The sequence below is a fragment of the Populus euphratica genome, unplaced genomic scaffold (assembly GCF_000495115.2).
Source record: "Populus euphratica unplaced genomic scaffold, PopEup_1.0 scaffold155.1, whole genome shotgun sequence".
Taxonomy (NCBI): Eukaryota; Viridiplantae; Streptophyta; class Magnoliopsida; order Malpighiales; family Salicaceae; genus Populus; species Populus euphratica.
In genome coordinates this window covers 466996-485335 of record NW_011499929.1, presented here as the reverse complement: position 1 = coordinate 485335, position 18340 = coordinate 466996, and the positions used below count along the sequence as shown (strand labels likewise).

General features: G+C 32.7%; 3 protein-coding genes across 8 annotated transcripts; all 3 read right to left on the bottom strand.

Moving 5' to 3' along the window:
* Positions 1–3547: 3547 nt before the first annotated feature.
* LOC105135951 (chlorophyll a-b binding protein 151, chloroplastic-like) lies at positions 3548–4335 on the bottom strand. Its single transcript, XM_011041067.1, has 2 exons — positions 4302–4335; positions 3548–4129 (listed from the first exon to the last, which is right to left on the bottom strand). Exons 1-2 carry the CDS (start codon positions 4333–4335, stop codon positions 3750–3752), a joined length of 414 nt encoding a protein of 137 aa, XP_011039369.1. The 3' UTR covers positions 3548–3749.
* A 175-nt stretch (positions 4336–4510) lies between these two features.
* Positions 4511–6383, bottom strand: LOC105135919 (chlorophyll a-b binding protein 5, chloroplastic). The gene is made up of 2 exons (XM_011041014.1): positions 6143–6383; positions 4511–5364 (listed from the first exon to the last, which is right to left on the bottom strand). Exons 1-2 carry the CDS (start codon positions 6286–6288, stop codon positions 4713–4715), a joined length of 798 nt encoding a protein of 265 aa, XP_011039316.1. The 5' UTR covers positions 6289–6383; the 3' UTR covers positions 4511–4712.
* A 2232-nt stretch (positions 6384–8615) lies between these two features.
* Positions 8616–15855, bottom strand: LOC105135917 (Nucleoporin, Nup133/Nup155-like protein). 6 transcript variants are annotated; one of them, XM_011041010.1, is made up of 8 exons: positions 15612–15855; positions 15226–15353; positions 13335–15161; positions 12320–13044; positions 12092–12244; positions 10749–11085; positions 9921–9991; positions 8616–9286 (listed from the first exon to the last, which is right to left on the bottom strand). In XM_011041010.1, exons 1-8 carry the CDS (start codon positions 15740–15742, stop codon positions 8738–8740), a joined length of 3921 nt encoding a protein of 1306 aa, XP_011039312.1. In that variant the 5' UTR covers positions 15743–15855; the 3' UTR covers positions 8616–8737. The 6 variants fall into 6 exon arrangements, 4 of the variants coding, with proteins under 4 accessions (XP_011039312.1, XP_011039313.1, XP_011039314.1 ...); XM_011041011.1 differs by having other exon boundaries at positions 9921–9988; XM_011041012.1 differs by having other exon boundaries at positions 12320–13041.
* Between the last annotated feature and the right edge of the window lie 2485 nt (positions 15856–18340).

The window sequence follows — 18340 nt, the reverse complement described above, 5'->3', positions numbered from 1 at the left end:
AACAAAACTTTGCTAAATTTTTGGTAGATTTCAAAAAAAAAAAAATTACCCTCAAATTAAAAGCATATGTTGAGATCTTTTAACATTGATCAAGTCATATAGTCAGACTATTATACTATTCAGATTATCAAACAATTCAATATTAACCTAATAAAAGGTAAATGAAAAACAAAAACAAACAAAACAAAACTCCAAAAAAAAATCAGCTTAAAAAAGAAGAAGCAAACTCAAGCAAACTCAAACAAACTTTCTAAACCTAGTTTAATCTCTAAAACTTACAACTTGTTAGATCGAGGACCCAGATTCAATGAAGAAGTTTAACTCTTAACTAATTTAATTTTGAAGGATAAAGTCCTTGAAGAAATATTAATAAAAAAACTTGCAAAAGCCAAAAAAAAATAAAAAAAAGGAATGAGGATAAACATTGAGAGAAAAAAAACCTAAGGATGAAATTTAAAAAAAATTAAAAATTATCCCAATCAAAATAAATAGCAATTAAAAAAATAAGTACCAAATTTGAAAAATTAAAAAATCATAAAGGGTGAAATTGAAAAAAATATATAATTTGATAAATTATTTATATATTTAAAATTATAGGGGTGAAATTGAAAAAACTTATAGAGGGTGAACCCAATAGAATAAAATTGCAAAAAATAAGGAAAGAAAACCTCCTAAAAATGGATAGAAAGTGAGAAAAAAACAGCTTTAAAAAGGAAAAAAAAAAACTTGAGCAAACCTCCTAAATCTAGTCTAATATCTAAAACTCAAAACCCATAAAATCTTAAGCTTGAGTTCAATCAAGAAGCTCAATTATTAACAAATTTAATTTTGAATGATGAAATATACAAAAACAATTAATAGAAAAACTTGCAAAAAAAAAAGAAAATAGTAACAAAAAGAATGAGGATAAAATTTAACAAAAAAGGTGCAAGGATGAAATTTTTAAAATAAAATAAAATTATCACAAACAAAATAAATAATAATTAATAAAACGATGACCAGATTTGAAAGATTAAAAAATCATAGGGGTGATATTGAAAATATTTGTAATTTAATATATTATTTATAGATTAAAAAAATGATAGGGGTGAAATTGAGAAAGGATAAGAAAATAGAAAAAAATCAACTTAAAAAAAAAAATTGCAAACTCAATTGAACCTCCTCAACCTAGTTTAATATCTAAAACTCGCAACCCATGAAATTCTAGATCTAAGTTAAATGAAAAACTTTAATTCTTATAAAATTTAATTTTGAAGGATGAAGTCGGTGAAAAAATATCAATAAAAAAAGCTTGTAAAAAAAATAACAAACAAAATGAGGATAAAATTTAATAGGAAAAGGCATAAGGGATGAAATTTAGGAAAAAAGAATAAAAATGATCATAGACAAAATAAATAGTAATTAACAAAATGATGACCAGATTTGAAAGATTAAAACATCATAGGGGTAGAATTGAAAAATATTTATAATGTGATAGATTATTTAAAGATTAAAAAATAATAGGGGTTTAAAATTAAAACAAATTGTGAAAGGGAACTCAAACAAAACAAAACAAAACAAAACAAAAACACAAATAAAAAAAATCATCTTAAAAAAACTCAAACAAACCTCCTAAACCTGTGAAATCTTGGATTTGGATTAAATCAAGAAGTTTAGTTATCAACCTATTTAATTTTAAAAAATAAAATCAGTGAAAAATATTATTAAAAAAGTCTTGAAAAGGGGGGCAAAAGAGCAAAGAAAAAATAAGGTTAAAATTTGATTAAAAAAACCTAAGAAGAATGAAATTAAAAAGCAAAAATGAACATAAAAAAATAAATAGAAATTAAAAGAATAAGAATCAAATTTGAATGATATATATATATATATAGGGATGAAATTGAAAAACATTCTTAATTTCATGGATCATTCAGAATTAAAAAATGACAAGGGTGAAATTGAAAAATAATGATAGAAAAACCAGAAAAAAATAACAAAACAAAACATAAAAGGGATAAAAAAAATTTATAAAAGAAAACATCACCTTATAAGGAAAAAAAATCAAGTGAATTCGGACGAACTTTTTAAACCTAGTCTTATCTCTAAAACTCACAACTTATAAAATCTTGGAGTCAGGTTCAATCAAAAAGTTTAATTCTCAACAAATATAATTTTGAAGGGCGAAGTCGGTGAAAAATATCAATAAAAAAATCTTGGAAAAGCAAAACAAAATAGCAAAAAAAAAAAAGAATGAGAATGAAATTTGGTAGGGAAAAAAACTCGATGATAAAATTTGAAAAAAAAATCATTTTAAATATGATGTCAAACAAAATAAATAGTAATTAAAAAAATAAGAATCAAATTTGAAAGATTAAAAAAATCACGAAGGATGAAATTAGAAGATATTTGTAATTTGATAGATTATTCATATACCTAAAAATGGGAGGGGTGAAATCAAAAAATGTTTATAATTTGAAAGATGATTTATAGATTTAAAAATAATATGGTGTGAACCTGAAAAGCATTTATAATTTTTATAACTTATTAAAAAAATAGTGTTCAAAAGCATAGGGAACAAATGTGAAGGAAAAAAGTTGTAAGAGCTGTTTTGAAATTTTGCTGGAGCTGGCACAAAATTCGATTAGGAGAGAGGAGAAGAAATAAAAAAAAAAAAGGGCATTTGGCTCAAAACTTGTAATGTCTTAGGTATACACGCATGCACCACTATGTTCAGGACCCCGTGATTTACCAAACATCATCCTAGAAGATGATATTTGATGGTCAGACAGCTCTACATGTATTGCTTGAATAACATGGGAATCATCCACATGTTAGTATATGCAAAACATTTAATGGCATCTTTTATAAAATAATATTTAATATATAATTATTACAATAATACCCTCAAGCAACATTCAAATCTATAACAAACTAATTTAAAATGATCAAAAAACTCTTATAAAAGAGTTATATTGTTTTTGTCTTAAAGGGTGTCAAAGGAATTGCATTATTCTAAAAAAATAAAAGGATAAAAATACCCCTAATCAAAAACTTTAAAATTATTTATTCCAATGCTAAATTTGTAATTGCACTATAAATTAAAAAAAAAAAAACATGATAAATATAGCCTTATGCAACATGTTAAAGATATTTGTATCGTGGTAAAAAGATAACATAACCCCCAAAGCTTAGTTCATTTGCTTCTTTTTTTTCAAGGATAAATTATTAATTACACTATTACTATTAAGTAGGAAAATATGTCTTGGGCTACATTTATATCAGTAGGAGACTTAGTTTTTTTTTATCTTACCTTTTTTAGGGTTTTATATATATATAACTTGAATGCTTTATAAGCTTACCTGGTTTCGTAGGTAACAAATGAGAAAATGCCATGTTCCTTGCTTCAGCGGGATCATGGCAAAATGAGCCAAGACTGGTAACATCATGGTGCTAGAGGATATTTATAGAGTTGGTGTTCGCAGAGGGAAGACTTATTCCCCTCTGATTGGGCAGTGATGGAACTGTTACTTATTTTTGTTCTTATCTGAAACAACTTATCCACAACACAAATCCAACTAAAAAAAGTAGATTCAAGCACAAAAGAGTCTCATGTTCATGGTGAAAAGGGGATACAGTACTTTGCCGATACATGTAAAATATCCACTGCTGAAATCACAAGTACCGGTGGAGTCCAGAACCAGAAGTTTTCAACAAAAGCACAAGGACTAATTAGTAATGTCACAAGCTACAAGGCAACCATCTGAGTTTCTTCATTTTCCAGGAACGAAGTTAGTGGCATATGCCCAAGCATTGTTGGCCACTGGATCGGCAAGGTGATCCAAAAGATTCTCGATAGGTCCCTTTCCAGTGACAATGGCCTGAACGAAGAATCCAAACATAGAGAACATTGCGAGGCGGCCGTTCTTGAGTTCCTTCACCTTCAACTCTGCAAATGCATCAGGATCATCAGCGAGGCCAAGTGGGTCAAAGGCACCGCCAGGATAAATGGGGTCAAGTCCTTCGCCAAGTGGCCCTCCACCCACTCTGTACCCTTCTACGAATCCCATAAGCACAACCTGGGAAGCCCAGATGGCGAGGATGCTCTGAGCATGAATGAGGTTGGGGTTGCCAAGGTAATCAAGGCCACCCTCTGAGTTTAAAATTATTTATTCCAATGCTAAATTTATAATTGCACTATAAATTAAAAAAAATATATATGATAAATATAACCTCATGCAACATGTTAAAGATATTTGCATCATGGTAATATATACACACACACACACACATATATATATAACTTGAATGCTTTATAAGCTTACCTGGTTTCGTAGGTAACAAATGAGAAAATGCCATGTTCCTTGCTTCAGCGGGATCATGGCAAAATGAGCCAAGACTGGTAACATCATGGTGCTAGAGGATATTTATAGAGTTGGTGTTCGCAGAGGGAAGACTTATTCCCCTCTGATTGGGCAGTGATGGAACTGTTACTTATTTTTGTTCTTATCTGAAACAACTTATCCACAACACAAATCCAACTAAAAAAAGTAGATTCAAGCACAAAAGAGTCTCATGTTCATGGTGAAAAGGGGATACAGTACTTTGCCGATACATGTAAAATATCCACTGCTGAAATCACAAGTACCGGTGGAGTCCAGAACCAGAAGTTTTCAACAAAAGCACAAGGACTAATTAGTAATGTCACAAGCTACAAGGCAACCATCTGAGTTTCTTCATTTTCCAGGAACGAAGTTAGTGGCATATGCCCAAGCATTGTTGGCCACTGGATCGGCAAGGTGATCCAAAAGATTCTCGATAGGTCCCTTTCCAGTGACAATGGCCTGAACGAAGAATCCAAACATAGAGAACATTGCGAGGCGGCCGTTCTTGAGTTCCTTCACCTTCAACTCTGCAAATGCATCAGGATCATCAGCGAGGCCAAGTGGGTCAAAGGCACCGCCAGGATAAATGGGGTCAAGTCCTTCGCCAAGTGGCCCTCCACCCACTCTGTACCCTTCTACGAATCCCATAAGCACAACCTGGGAAGCCCAGATGGCGAGGATGCTCTGAGCATGAATGAGGTTGGGGTTGCCAAGGTAATCAAGGCCACCCTCTGAGAAGATTTGAGATCCAGCCTTGAACCAAACTGACTCACCGAACTTGACACCATTCTTTGCAAGAATTTCAGGAAAGACACATCCAAGTGCTCCAAGCATGGCCCATCTGCTGTGGATCACCTCAAGCTCACGGTTCTTGGCAAATGTCTCAGGATCTGCAGACAAACCAGCAGTGTCCCATCCATAATCACCAGGGAATTCACCGGTCAGGTATGATGGGGTTTGCTCAGAGAATGGACCCAAGAACTTTGGGCGGTCTGGGCCATACCTGTTTTATAATCAGTCATGTGCTCAGCTTTTTATTGCAATTACATGGTTTGAAATGAACCTAAAATGTAGATCTTAGAACAAGCTGTAAAATGTGGTGGTGAACATCTTCCTAAGGCTCAGTCTCACAGTCCCAAGTTAAGAATTTCTTGAAGGAAATTTCCGTACAAGATTAGAGCTAAGAGATCATGCTCTTGGTGACTTGCTTTTTCTCTGATTGTTAATTGTTCCAACTTTTCAAACATCATAAACCACTGCTCTAATGACAATACAAGTCTACAAGTCGGAACAGTTCAAGATCAGAGTCAGTTCACGTAAAGATTGTTCATTATGCCTCTCCCGAAGCCATTAATTTGTTACACCATTCACTATTCAAATAAACATGTCTTGATGAACAACGTGCTGATAGTAGAAGCTAGCATGCTAGTGAATGTGTAGCAACAATGCTCGATGCTGCTAGTGACACTGCTAAACAACTCGGTAGCAATGGATGGGAAATCTTCTTCTTTTTCTGTGAATTTAGAAAATGGGAAATCAGAAAACAAGGACAACTTGCTTCCAAGACACAGTGATTTCTAGGTATTAGTGATTTTCCTACTCTATTTCGAAGTTCAAGAATATTTACAGACCTACCGACCTTCCTATATGAAAATGACCAAAATTGAAGGAACTACTTGAGAAAGTATCAGTGCATTCAAAGAGGTGCTTTTCTTGATTTTTGAGAACTAGAAATAGTATAATACTGATATTAGTTAATAGCTGGAGACCAGAAACATCACCATATGCTTTGGGGAGCACTTTTCACAGTTCTGCGCATGGTAACACGACCACCACCAAAGGAACCAACCTTCCGGACAAGATCATTTGGTTGCTTCAAGGCGGTCTGGCCAGCAAATGCAGACTGTTGAATTGCAGAGGCTGCCATGACTCTTCTTTGTTAATGCTGCCTCTAAGTTGCTTGCTCTGCTTTTCTCTTACTCTATCAAGGCTGACTGAGTGTCGATGCTAATCAACGCAGGCAGAGGGGAAATGTATAAGAAATGGCAAGATGTTGTGGATTAGGAAATCTACACGTCAGTGGTATCCCATTGGTTACTGGATAGGATGTGGATTTCCATGTTGATTTGTTTCAAGACAATATAGGCTACTCTTATGCCATGTGGAGTTGAAAGATCTTTGATGGTGGGGTGCTCATCATCGATACAAGCCACATTATATAGAGACTAAATTTAAAACAAAAGATTTATTTGGGTGGTTAATGCTCCTCGATCGATGAAAACAAAATAGACAGAAAAAAAGAAAAAGAAAAAGAATTCTACATGGAAATGGATAATAAAGATGTCAAATCAGCCATTTAACATTAACATTAAAAAAAAAAAAAACCACCCTTAAAAAGAGTTGGTGTTTTCACTTTATATTATATTACAAATTAGTATTCATTGTAATTGTAATAATAATTTTTTTAATTATTTTATTGATATTTTATTTATTAAAGATTAAATTTCATGATTTATTGTTTTTTTTTATATTATTATCTTAGTTTTATAATTTATATTATAGATTTAATAAGTTAGCTTATTTGATTTATAATTCTGTTGTTTCTTTTTTTAATTAGTATTTTTTTAGTTTTATTTTTCAACGTCCTTAAGATTTAATTGATTATAAATTAAACTTGATTATTTGTTTTGATTTTTTTATAAGGTTATCTATCTTTATCTTATGACCTTGGTCATAAGTCTTGCAAATTTACTTAGGTAGACTCAAGTTATTTTATTATGTCTTTTTTAAATTAAATTTTTTCTAATTTTATCATTCAATTTATTATTTATTTGATTTGCTTTTTATTTGGTTATTTTAGTCTCATGACTCGAATCATAAGCTTAATAGGTTAACCCGTGTTAATTTCAGTTATTTTTTTAATTTATTTTCTATAAAGTTATCTTGGTATCATAACTTGAGTTATGAGTTTAATGAGTTAACATAAGTTGACTTGAGTTTATTGTGTTCTTTTTTAAAATTGAATTTTCTTTCAATTTCATTCTTGGATTGTTTGAGAATTAAGTTTTATAATGTATTTGAATTTATTTTCTATAGGATTACCCTAATTTTATGACCCAGATCGTGAATTTAGCATATCAACTCGGGTTGACATAGTTATTTTTTTGTTATTTTTTAGTTTATTTTTTTAAATTCATCCTTTAACATTGGATTGATTAATAATTGAATTTTATAATTTATTTCGGTTTGCTTTATATGAAGTTTTCATGATCTCATGATCTAGGTCATAGATTTGAAATGTTAACTCAAGTTAATTCAAGTAGATCCAATATATTATTGTTTTTTTATAAAAATATATTTTTTAAAATATTTTTATTGATCGTTGAAACCCGTCGAGTTGACTAGGTCATATCAGGTCAACTATCACACAACTAATTTTTTTTACTAGAAAAACATTAGTTATATTTAATGTTTTTTAAAAAATAAATCTAAATGTTTTTTAAAAAATAAATCTAACTCACTATATAATTCGACAGTTATCTGGATATATATAAGTTGGGCAAGATTCATAGGCAAATTAAAAAACGGAAACTAATGGTTAGAATCTGATCCAACGCTTTTATTTTATGTCCTTGTTCATACAATTATTATTAGTATTATTTATGCTAAGTTTGCTAACAAAAACCCAGGACGGTAACAATAGTAGAGCTGAGAACTCATGGTGATAGACTTGAAATTGCGAGTATATGTTCATAGATAACTGCTTGAATCCATGCCTATGGATATGCCATCACTAGTTTTGATCTCTATCTCTTGCATGTAAACTGGTTTCAAAATATTTTGCTCAGATAATTATGGTACGTTTAATACAATTATTTACGTGTTTTTCTTGAAAATATTTTTCAACCATCAACAAGTTCATAATTTTCAAGAGGATTTGGTGTTTTTCTATCAAAAAAATAAAAAAAACAAACTTGTAAAAAGGATCTCAAAGCATCGTTCGTCCCCGAATTCCCACTTCAGGAGAGCTCTTAACTCCACAACGGTTTTCAGGTGGTTTAGATTTTTATTTTTATTTAAAAATATTTAAAAACAAATTAAATATGTTTTTTATTTAAATTAATATTTTTTATATTTTCAAATTATTTTAATACGTCAATATCAACAATATTTTTTAAAAAATAAAACATATATATATATATATATATATATATATATATATATATTAATACAAGTAAAAATCACTTTGCAAAATAACCACAGCAACATTCTTAAATACCAGTTAGTAAATATGCAGCTGAAAATATTAATAATGTTTTACAGATTCTATTACTCAATCTACAAAAATCCATCGGAATGAACTGCAACAATGTCAGTTACTCCATTGAAGAAGGATTCTCTTCTACTTTTGAATTGTCATGTACACTTCCTAACATGATTGCTGTCAGCATTAGCTTTCCTGCATCAGGGTAATCCTTGTGCTGCATCAGTATTGCTTCTACAGAGAAATCCAAATCTTCCAATGCTGAAACTTCGGAGTTTTCTTTTCGCAATGGCAAGACAGCATCAAAACCTTCATCGATAATTTCTGCGTTGGGTCCATAACAACTGCTTGATGCCTGGAAGAGCACTGTATCTCTCAGTTGCTGCAGGGTTTCCTCATCACTCCACCCTTCATCTTTAGATGCTTGATAGAGTTGACCCCAGTCATCCTGATCAGCAGCATTCTTCCAGCACTCCTCCAGGAGGTTTCTGTGACCTCTACGAAATGAGGAGCTAGTCCATGCAAACACATCAAAGCCCCGCAATGCAAGCTCTGGGTTTTGAGCTTTCAAGCACAGCTCTATGAGTTCTTCAGGACGGAAGAGCCTCTGTCCGTCATATTGATTTGCTTCATTGGCAGGAAGTACTTTCAGAATTTCTTCCTGCATGTAATGAAAGGTCAGGTCTGCGGGAGCTCATACAAAAGTTGAATAAATAAATAAAAACATATGCAAGTTCATCATAGAGTAGTTTGAGCAGCCCAGGAGCTTGCATAATAATCAACTAGTTTTCTTTATGATATAACAAAATCAAAAGTTGTTGATGAAAGTGGTAAATTTAATGGCTTCTATCAGCCCAAGCTCCACCTTCAGGCAAAGATTCTTTCAAAATAGAAGCATCCCTTGTATTTTCTATAAAATCCATGATACAAATTAAGATTAGACGTCATTTGAAGACCAGCAATCTACAAACGAAATGGAAAAAATGGCTCAAAATTCAACAGGCTATTTTGGTTCTGGCCAGAATCACCCATTTCAGTAAATAAGGGATTGTGGTTCTTGCTATGCCATCAAAGGATTAGTATAAGGATCCCAGTAGACCCTCCTTGAATTGGAATCTCTGAGCGTAGCATTAACAATGAACCCTGTGATACAGATTAGTATAAGCTAATGGCAGCACCTCAACATGTACCGGGTACAAAATTTGTGAATATGATTTCTTCTCTGCTAAAGAACAACGAGTCACAAGCAGAAACATGGCAACAGTAACAAATATCATTCATAAAACAAAGCACACCTGCAATTTCAAAATCTTCAAATCTGCTTCAATTCGCTTCATCTTTGTCTCCGAGTCAGTCGCCTTACCTGCTAATGTTTTTTTTATTAAAAAAAAATTACAGGCATATTTTTTAAAACTTAACACGCCAAATGAAAAGAAGAACAAAAAAATTCAACTACTTTTTATTTTCAATCAAGCACCTTCTACAGGCTTTTTATTTTCAATCAAGCACCTTCTACACCCAGCCTTGATATTCCTTATTTTTCTGGGATGGTACAAAGCTTAATCAGTAAAAATCCATATGGTCTTTAATGTCATCAATGCCCAGCATCAACGTGGTAAGAATTAGCAAGAAAGCCCTCACAAAGTTCTTACAAATGTCACTTGAAAACTTTCCTGAATTAGCTTAGCAAGAGATTCAAGAGGGAACAGATATATAAAATTGATTAGGAAATCAAAGATCGAAACCCCTCAAAACAAAAAACAAAAATAATGACTACAGTATTGCATAACAAGTACCATTATTTCCATTATTAGAGAAGAATCCTCGAACTAATCTGCAGATATGGACAGCCTCATAAAAAGGACATCAATTAAAGTGCACCTTCATTAAAGAGGTGATCAGTATTTGCTAATATTTTTTATTATTTGACATAAAGACACCGATTGTAAAGAAGAGTCTAAAATCACCAAGTTGGCTCAACTTGGCTGTTTCCATGAAAGAAATCAACTTCAAGGTCGCATGATTTTCAAAATTACCCCATTTACTGAAACTTGAGAAAATCAAGAGATTCATTAAAAAACAAAAAAATTGAGACAACAATGAACTAAACAAGTAGGTCATACCTGCCATGATAGCAATCTTTGAGAGGTTCAAAAGACGCTTTCTATCTGCCAGTGTGGTTATAAATCTGTTTTGCACATGGTCTGTGGTCTCTTCAGCTTCTGAAATTGAGATCTCATCTTGAGAAAGGGCCAATACATGAAGAGTTTCAGAAGCTGAGGAAAACTGATGCAGAAACAATTCATGAAGCCACAGCAGATTTCGGTGATGCTTCAGAAAAATAGATAGCTCTTCCTGGAACTCTTCTCCAAGTCTTAGAAGCTTTGAGATTTGCCTCTTTTCATACAGTTGTTTAAACACGAAGTAACTGAAACCTCCCTTTGGTCCCATGCTCTCGTGCTGAGCAAAACAAAATGAAGTAAAAGACAATTTCCACAAAGAAACAAGCTAATGTAATATTCATAAAACTTAAAGGAGGAAAAGCAGAAGAAAAGAATCAGCAAACTATACAATGAGTATGTAGTTCTTATCTATCTCTAGACATAAGAACAGACATGAGACCATATAGAAAGGCAAAGACAAACAAACAAAATTCCACTTACATACCCATTGCCTTTAATAACTTCTAGGAGGAATCCACACTTCTCAGGTTTAAAAACTTTTATTCTCTCCAAGAAAGATAACATATCATGCCATTCTGATAAAAAAAAAATAGTTGAAAAAAAAGAAAAAAATAATAATAAGGAAATGGAAAAATAGTTGAAAAAAAATAGTCTTGTTCCATTTAGTTACCATTTTTTTTAATCTTTCACCTAACACTTCTGAAATTTCTTAATCAACAGCATACAGATAAAATATAATTGCCGCACAAAACATAAACATGCATCGTGCTTGCATACAGATAAAATATAATTGCCGCACAACACATAAACATGCATCGTGCTTGTGCATGTGTGTAAGCTTGCCTGTGACATCTGTCTATTCAAACTGCATGAACAAATTGGATTGATGATGGATCTCTTAAGAGAGATATCTATCAATCCATACTAAATGTGTAAAACATTGAACTATTATCAGATAGAATCAATAAATACTTTGGAAAAAAAAATATCCTGTCAGTAAAGCTTTTGACACATTTTAACTACAAAGAGCTTATGCTGCTTAGGTTTGAAGTTCTCAACTTTGACACATTAAATCAGGGAGACTTTTTCATGCATGTGCTTCTAGCAACAAGTTCTGGCCAGATAGTATTAAAAATTTGATCTGTCTAGGTACCAATTGTTACATGCCTCTTTCGAAACTAAAAAAAAATACATCAATGCTAATGACACTGGCACCTAATATTTTAGCAGTTACCACACTTGGAGCAAGACAGAAAGCATTTAAATATAAATAATCTCTGTACCATAAGATTTCGGAGCAGCGCTGAATCGTTGGTGTCACAACATATACTCCACATAGTATTGTACCCTTCATGTCTTTTTGAAATGGACAACAAATTTGAAGTTAGCTTTCTAAGGATTTCCTCATCTGGCTCATCAGTTCTTACATTTAAAACCTACAAGGAGACAGTTCAAAGATCCATAAATATTCAACTTCATGATCATAAGTTACAGAAAGTAAAGAGATTAACCTGGTGCCCGCCTTCCACAAAATATTTCACTTGTTTGTACAGGGAGTTAAGAAGGGAATCCCGTCTATTCCAATACTCATCTAGCAGCCCCTTGTGTTCTCCTCCTCGCTCAACTTTAGCTGTGACAGCACCAGCATATGTCTCAAGTAGAACTTCAGCCAGTACTTCTAGATGAGCACATAAATCTGATTTTGCAGAAAGTTCAAGTTCAGATGTTCCATCTAACAGCTGAAGCATGAAAGAAGCAATTCTCCACAGTCCATTCCGCACAACAGGTTGACAATACCAAGATGTTAAGCCCTGGGATGGTGGATACCACATATGGTGCTCATTTCTATAGAGCATAGCAGAACGAACTATGGACACAACTGCATTTGAGAGTTCACAAGCCCTCTTGATCTGAGCCTCATGAGGCTGTTCTTCATTTATTAGGTATGTTAAGTAGCTGTGCAAGCAATAAAATATTTCTTCAAGATCCGAAACCTTACTGTAAAACACTTCAGCATTGTCTCTGTCCATGAGAAGAACTGTATTGCAGCGGGCTCTTTCACCAACTAACTGAATTAGATCCCATAAAGCACCTGAAAGTTGAGCTTCTGAACTGGAATGTGGGGAGCCGCTCATATTTGACCTGTTCTGGCTAATTGTGTTTTGCAGTTCTCTCAGTTGAATCATTCCAGAAAGCTTTTCTCCATGTTCCATGATTGCTAGCAAAGACTGTCCTGCTAAGATAAAGTTGTAGTTAGGTTTGCCATGTGCCACTTATCCATGATTCATTTACTTTAACAGAACTGGTCAAAAAGACATAGCCCCCAGAAATTTCACCATAAATATGCATGGAGCCCCATGTTGGGACAGCTTCACAAGCATGAGCAAATGACAATAAACGAGCTCTCCAAGTCTCAAAACATTTCATGCACACAATAATCAAAAATAAAATATGAGTGTGCGTGCATGCATGCATGAGTTATTGAGTTTGTATGCAGAAGTAATTGAAATATGCAATAAATCATACTCTGTTTAGTGCATAGCTCCTCATGGCATTTTGATAGAGCAAGAAACTGTAAAAATCGTTGATGCTTTTCCTGCTTATCCATGAGTTGGTTGGATACCATGGTCATAGCCAAAATTTCAGCACCTCTGGTGGTTGTCCAGTGTTTAGCTAAGGTGTCAATGATCGATTTACTTGTGCGGGTGAAAACATTTGTTTCTCCATCCCTTTCAAAAGCCCCAGAACTTTGAAGCTTTTCATATGAGGCATCGACTTGCCCAGTTAACAGAAAATCATGGAAAAGCTGACCAAGTAAAGCCTCTGATTCTTCATCATGCGAAGTTCGGCGTGAAATCCTATTCATAACAGCCTTTTTTCTATCACCAGAATCCCCTACTTCAGAACTTACCCTTCTAGGAGCAACATTGCTTGCAAACGTGAGGTTTCTTCTCTCTTCCAATGTAGACCCTTCATTTGAGCTCCCTTTACGCGACAAGCTTCTCTCAGGTGGTTCAACTCCACCAAGCACAACAGCCTTTTCTGGTATTGCCCATATTCCAGCCTTCTCAGTTAATACAATCCATGCACCATCTTCGCCATCATTTGTAGAGGGAAGGGCTGAAGCATCTAGAACATTTCCTGCATCATAAGGTAGATCAAACTGATAGAGACGTGTAGAGTTCCTAAAATAATGGGAGACTGTTGCTGTTCCATCGCCAGAAATTATTAGTGCTGAGCCTGAAGGCTTGCCTCCTATTCGAAGTCTCATAGAAAATAAGAAATCTTCATCTTCTAATCTTGCTTTTGGGATTATCACTTGGATTGGGGCTTTTTTCTCCAAAACCCTTTCATGTACATCAGAAGACATGTTGACTCCCGACTTATATTGCATAGTCAGAAGAGAATATTGTGTGTAGCTGGAACTGCTAACACGATCCTTGCAGAAAGTGGCAACAAGAACTGTGATGACTTTGCCATGGTCATCCACCTGTATATCTAGAGGCCATATGCGTTTCTGACCAGCCAGATCCTTTTTAATGCCCAAATCACTGTCAGTGCCAACAATTTCATGAGACCACATCTTTGACACATTTGAATCAGGATGAAGTTTTATACTGAAACACTGTATCTCATGATCAGTCAATAAAAAAAACTGCTGTTCAGAATTGTCCATGGAATGGGGTGAAAACCGCCAGATGAGTGACCTTGGATAGCCCTTGTTCCTGACAAATTGACTACCATCACTGCCATGGGAGGATAAGTACAATGTGTCCTGATACACTTTACTGCATTGAATTTCAGTGGGGGTGCAATAAAAGCGCCACAGCTCACCATTGGAACTACAAGCCAAGGCAACAGAAACATGCTGGCTAGCAGGACATGCACAAGCAATCAAAGAGTTAAAAGAATTGGATCCCATTGTATTAATTGCAGACCGCCGATTAGGGGTGCTCTTCCCATCAACAGAGAATGAAGTCACCTCCGATTCATCAGAAGACAACATACAAGTAACTGGAACAGATCCGCCTTCCTTGTAAATGTCAGGCCAGTATGTAACAGCTCGAGTTTTTTGGTTACACAATACCACACCAGCAGACTTGCAGCTTTGTACAGCTTTATTCCTTCCCCTGGATATGGGATCCCAGTTGAGAAAACAAAGCAGCCAATTTGTGCCGTGATAGCCGCTATTGCTATGAGCTCCATTATCTAAACAATCTAAAGGAAGTTGAAGAACAACACAATCTTTTGAAGGTGAAGATGATAAGTGACTCCAGATAAAGAGTCTATTTCTGCAAATGATCCAGGAAAGGCACGTCTCCTTATCCATTCCACCAGATATAGATGCATCACCTGCAGATTAACAGTTAGTGCAAGTAGTATAAGAAATAAAAACAAGCCTAATGGCTAATATTACCAGGAATGTGGCTGCGCAGAAAGTTGGCTTGTTCATCACGAACTACTTCCGGAAACTCTCCAACATAGACGGGCTTAATTGGATCAGCATCACTAGCTTTTTCTTCACTTTTTTTCGTCAATTGAGTTCTAATGCACATAACAACCACAAAAACAAATATTATCAATTATTTAACCTACTTTTGGTTAGCTAGGGTCGAAAAGGTGGTTGACATTCCCTCGTTTGTAATACAAGCAAAGAAATGCGGCCTTATTTTTTCACTCAAAAGTGCAATAATATACTAAATGACTCCCCCGATGCCAGACAGAACCAAACAAGGCCTTACTCCAATATAAGCTAAAAAACTTTATCACAGCACTGCCATTAACAAGACAGAAGGCATTTACCTGGCGAGAACTGAGAGGCGAGGAGCCCAAGGAGCGGGAGTGCCGGTGGCAGGGCGATTAGGGATTGAATTATTGTCAGGTGCTGCTGCTGCTTTTCGATTGCTGGATCTTTTAATTCCTGGAGAGAACATTTTCTATTTTTCTGTTTGAAGAGGGAGGGAGGAAGTGAAGAAGGAAGGGTTTAGGGTTTTTTTTGTGACTTCAAATCACAAAAAGGTGACAGTCCTAAAACTGTGCTCGGAAGCAGAGGGGTAGAGGAGAGATCTGTTTTAAAAGTATTTAAAAAGTTATTAAATATTTCAATTTTTTTAAAATTAAAATTTTTTATTATATTTATATCATTTTTATGTTTTAATATAAAAAATTATTTTAATATATCTTTAAATAAAAAAATAAAAAAATAATTATTATCATAATTTCAAACATTTCCTATCACAAAGACTTGGATTTTATATTTTTAATGGTTAAAAATAATTTGTTTTTTCGTTTTAAAAGTATTTTTAAATAAAAATTAATTTTTTTATTTTTAAATTCTTTTAATATATTAATGTTAAAAATAAAATAAAATAATACTATATATATATATTATTTTAATTTATTTCTAAATAAATAATATTTTAAAAAAATAATCATTATTATAAAATATATAAAAACATGAATGTTTTATTCGGGAATCCATGGTGTGTGTTTTTTAATTTAATTATCGAACCTTTTTCTTCTAATTTTAAAAAATTTATCAAATTAAAAGACAAAAAAATAAAGTGAAAAACTTAAGAAACATAGGTGGTAGTTTCAAAGTTGTCATGATTGTTCACTTTGGTACAAAACTTTATTTTTTTTATTTTTCAACCCTTAATATGAGAGAGAAGAGAGATAATTACTATATTTTAGTGGTAAAGAGAAAAAAATATTTGTTGACACTAATTTTAACCACCAAAATAATTGGTTTTGGTGTCAATTAGTTTTATTTAATAAGAGAAATTTCATTTAGTTGTTTTTTCACATTTAAATTACTTGAAAGAATACATCTGACTGTAAAAAGTTTTTATATTTTGGATTGATTTTATGTTTTTAGATAATGTTTTTTGTTATTTGAAGACATAAACGAGTATATTTAGGTTTTGGGTCAAAAAATAGTTAAGAAATGAATTTTTGAGTGTAAAATACCCTTGTCTTGATTTTTCAATAAGCAACGTCTCACATGTTATATTTTTTTTCAAGAAAATGGGCATGGTGAACAAACCCATGCACCTGGGTTTTTTATTGCACTGTTTTTGTTTTTGTTTTTCTTTTATTTATTTTAATTTCATTTTTATTTTGGAGCTTTTTTGGAAAAATAGTTTATGGTTTTTTTTTCAATACATCTTTCAACATTTGATTTATTTTATATATGTCTTTATGAGTTATTTTGTTTTCTATCAAATAAATGTTCCACTATTTTGTTAGTGATTGATTTGTTAACATTTATTTTTTTTGGTTATTTTGTTTTCTATCAAATAAATGTTCTACTATTTTGTTAGTGATTAATTTGTTAATATTTTTTTTTATTTATTTAAATTATTTTTGAACTTATCAAGTTGGCTAAGTTATATCAAATAACTTTCCTCACATGCTTTAAATTTTTTGTAATAGATAACATGTTAGTAGCCTTTACCCCTTTTGTTTTGTTCGGTATTATAACAATTGATAAGATAATCATTATTATCATCATAAAAATATCATAATCTTCTTAAAAACATTGGGATAATTGTATAATCATTTAATGTTATTTTAATAAATTGATTCAAAAAGATTTTTTTTGTCAACAATTACAAAACAAAAATAAAAATAAAAGGATATCTAAAAAAAGCTATGTGTAATGGCACATGGGTCTAGCCTTTTAGTCGAGGCTTGCCTGATTGATTTTTTTTAAATAGTAGACAACATGTCATCTTGTTAACTTTCTAACCATTTTTAATGGCTAAAAAGTTAGAGTTCAAGTTCTAAAATCTTAAAAAATTAATTTTTAACTTGTTTTTACCTAAAAACTTCCTCCAAAAATATTATAAGAATTTCAATAAACTCATTTTAAATTCTCAAAATATATCTATAATCACTTTAGAAAAATAATTAGTACTTAAAAGTGCATTTTTTTATCAAAGTTTTATGTCATCATTTTACACTTGAAGTATCAATAACTCCTTAACTAAAGCATGTTTTATAATGATATAAGATACATTTAATTTGTGGTAAATATTTATTTTAAATGCAGGCCTATCACATAAATGAAAGGATTGATTGATGACTTTAAGAACTAAAATTGAAAGGACAAAAAGATGGCCAAACCTAGAAAAGAGATGTCGGTACAATCTAAACCGGAACACTGTTTGATAATTGGGTTATATCTAGAGTTGTAGATCTCAGATTTAGATCTACTTTATATGGATGGAAAAGGTACGACATAGGCCTACAACTTTCATATAGAGCCCAAGACTTAAAAAAAGGTCATTTTCAAGTCTAAATTGTAGCAATTACAAAGAAGTTGAAATCTGTCTTCCAACCCGAATACTGTTTAGTGTTTGGCCTATATCTGGAGTTATAGATGTCTAAATAACCTGCAGTTTTTACACAAGAAAACTGAGATAATTGCCTACAACTTTCATATTTTCAAGTGACTCTAATTTTGATATTATCAATGACGTTTTAGGCAAACAAGAGAAGATAAGGATTGTCACCAAGTCAAGAGTTGG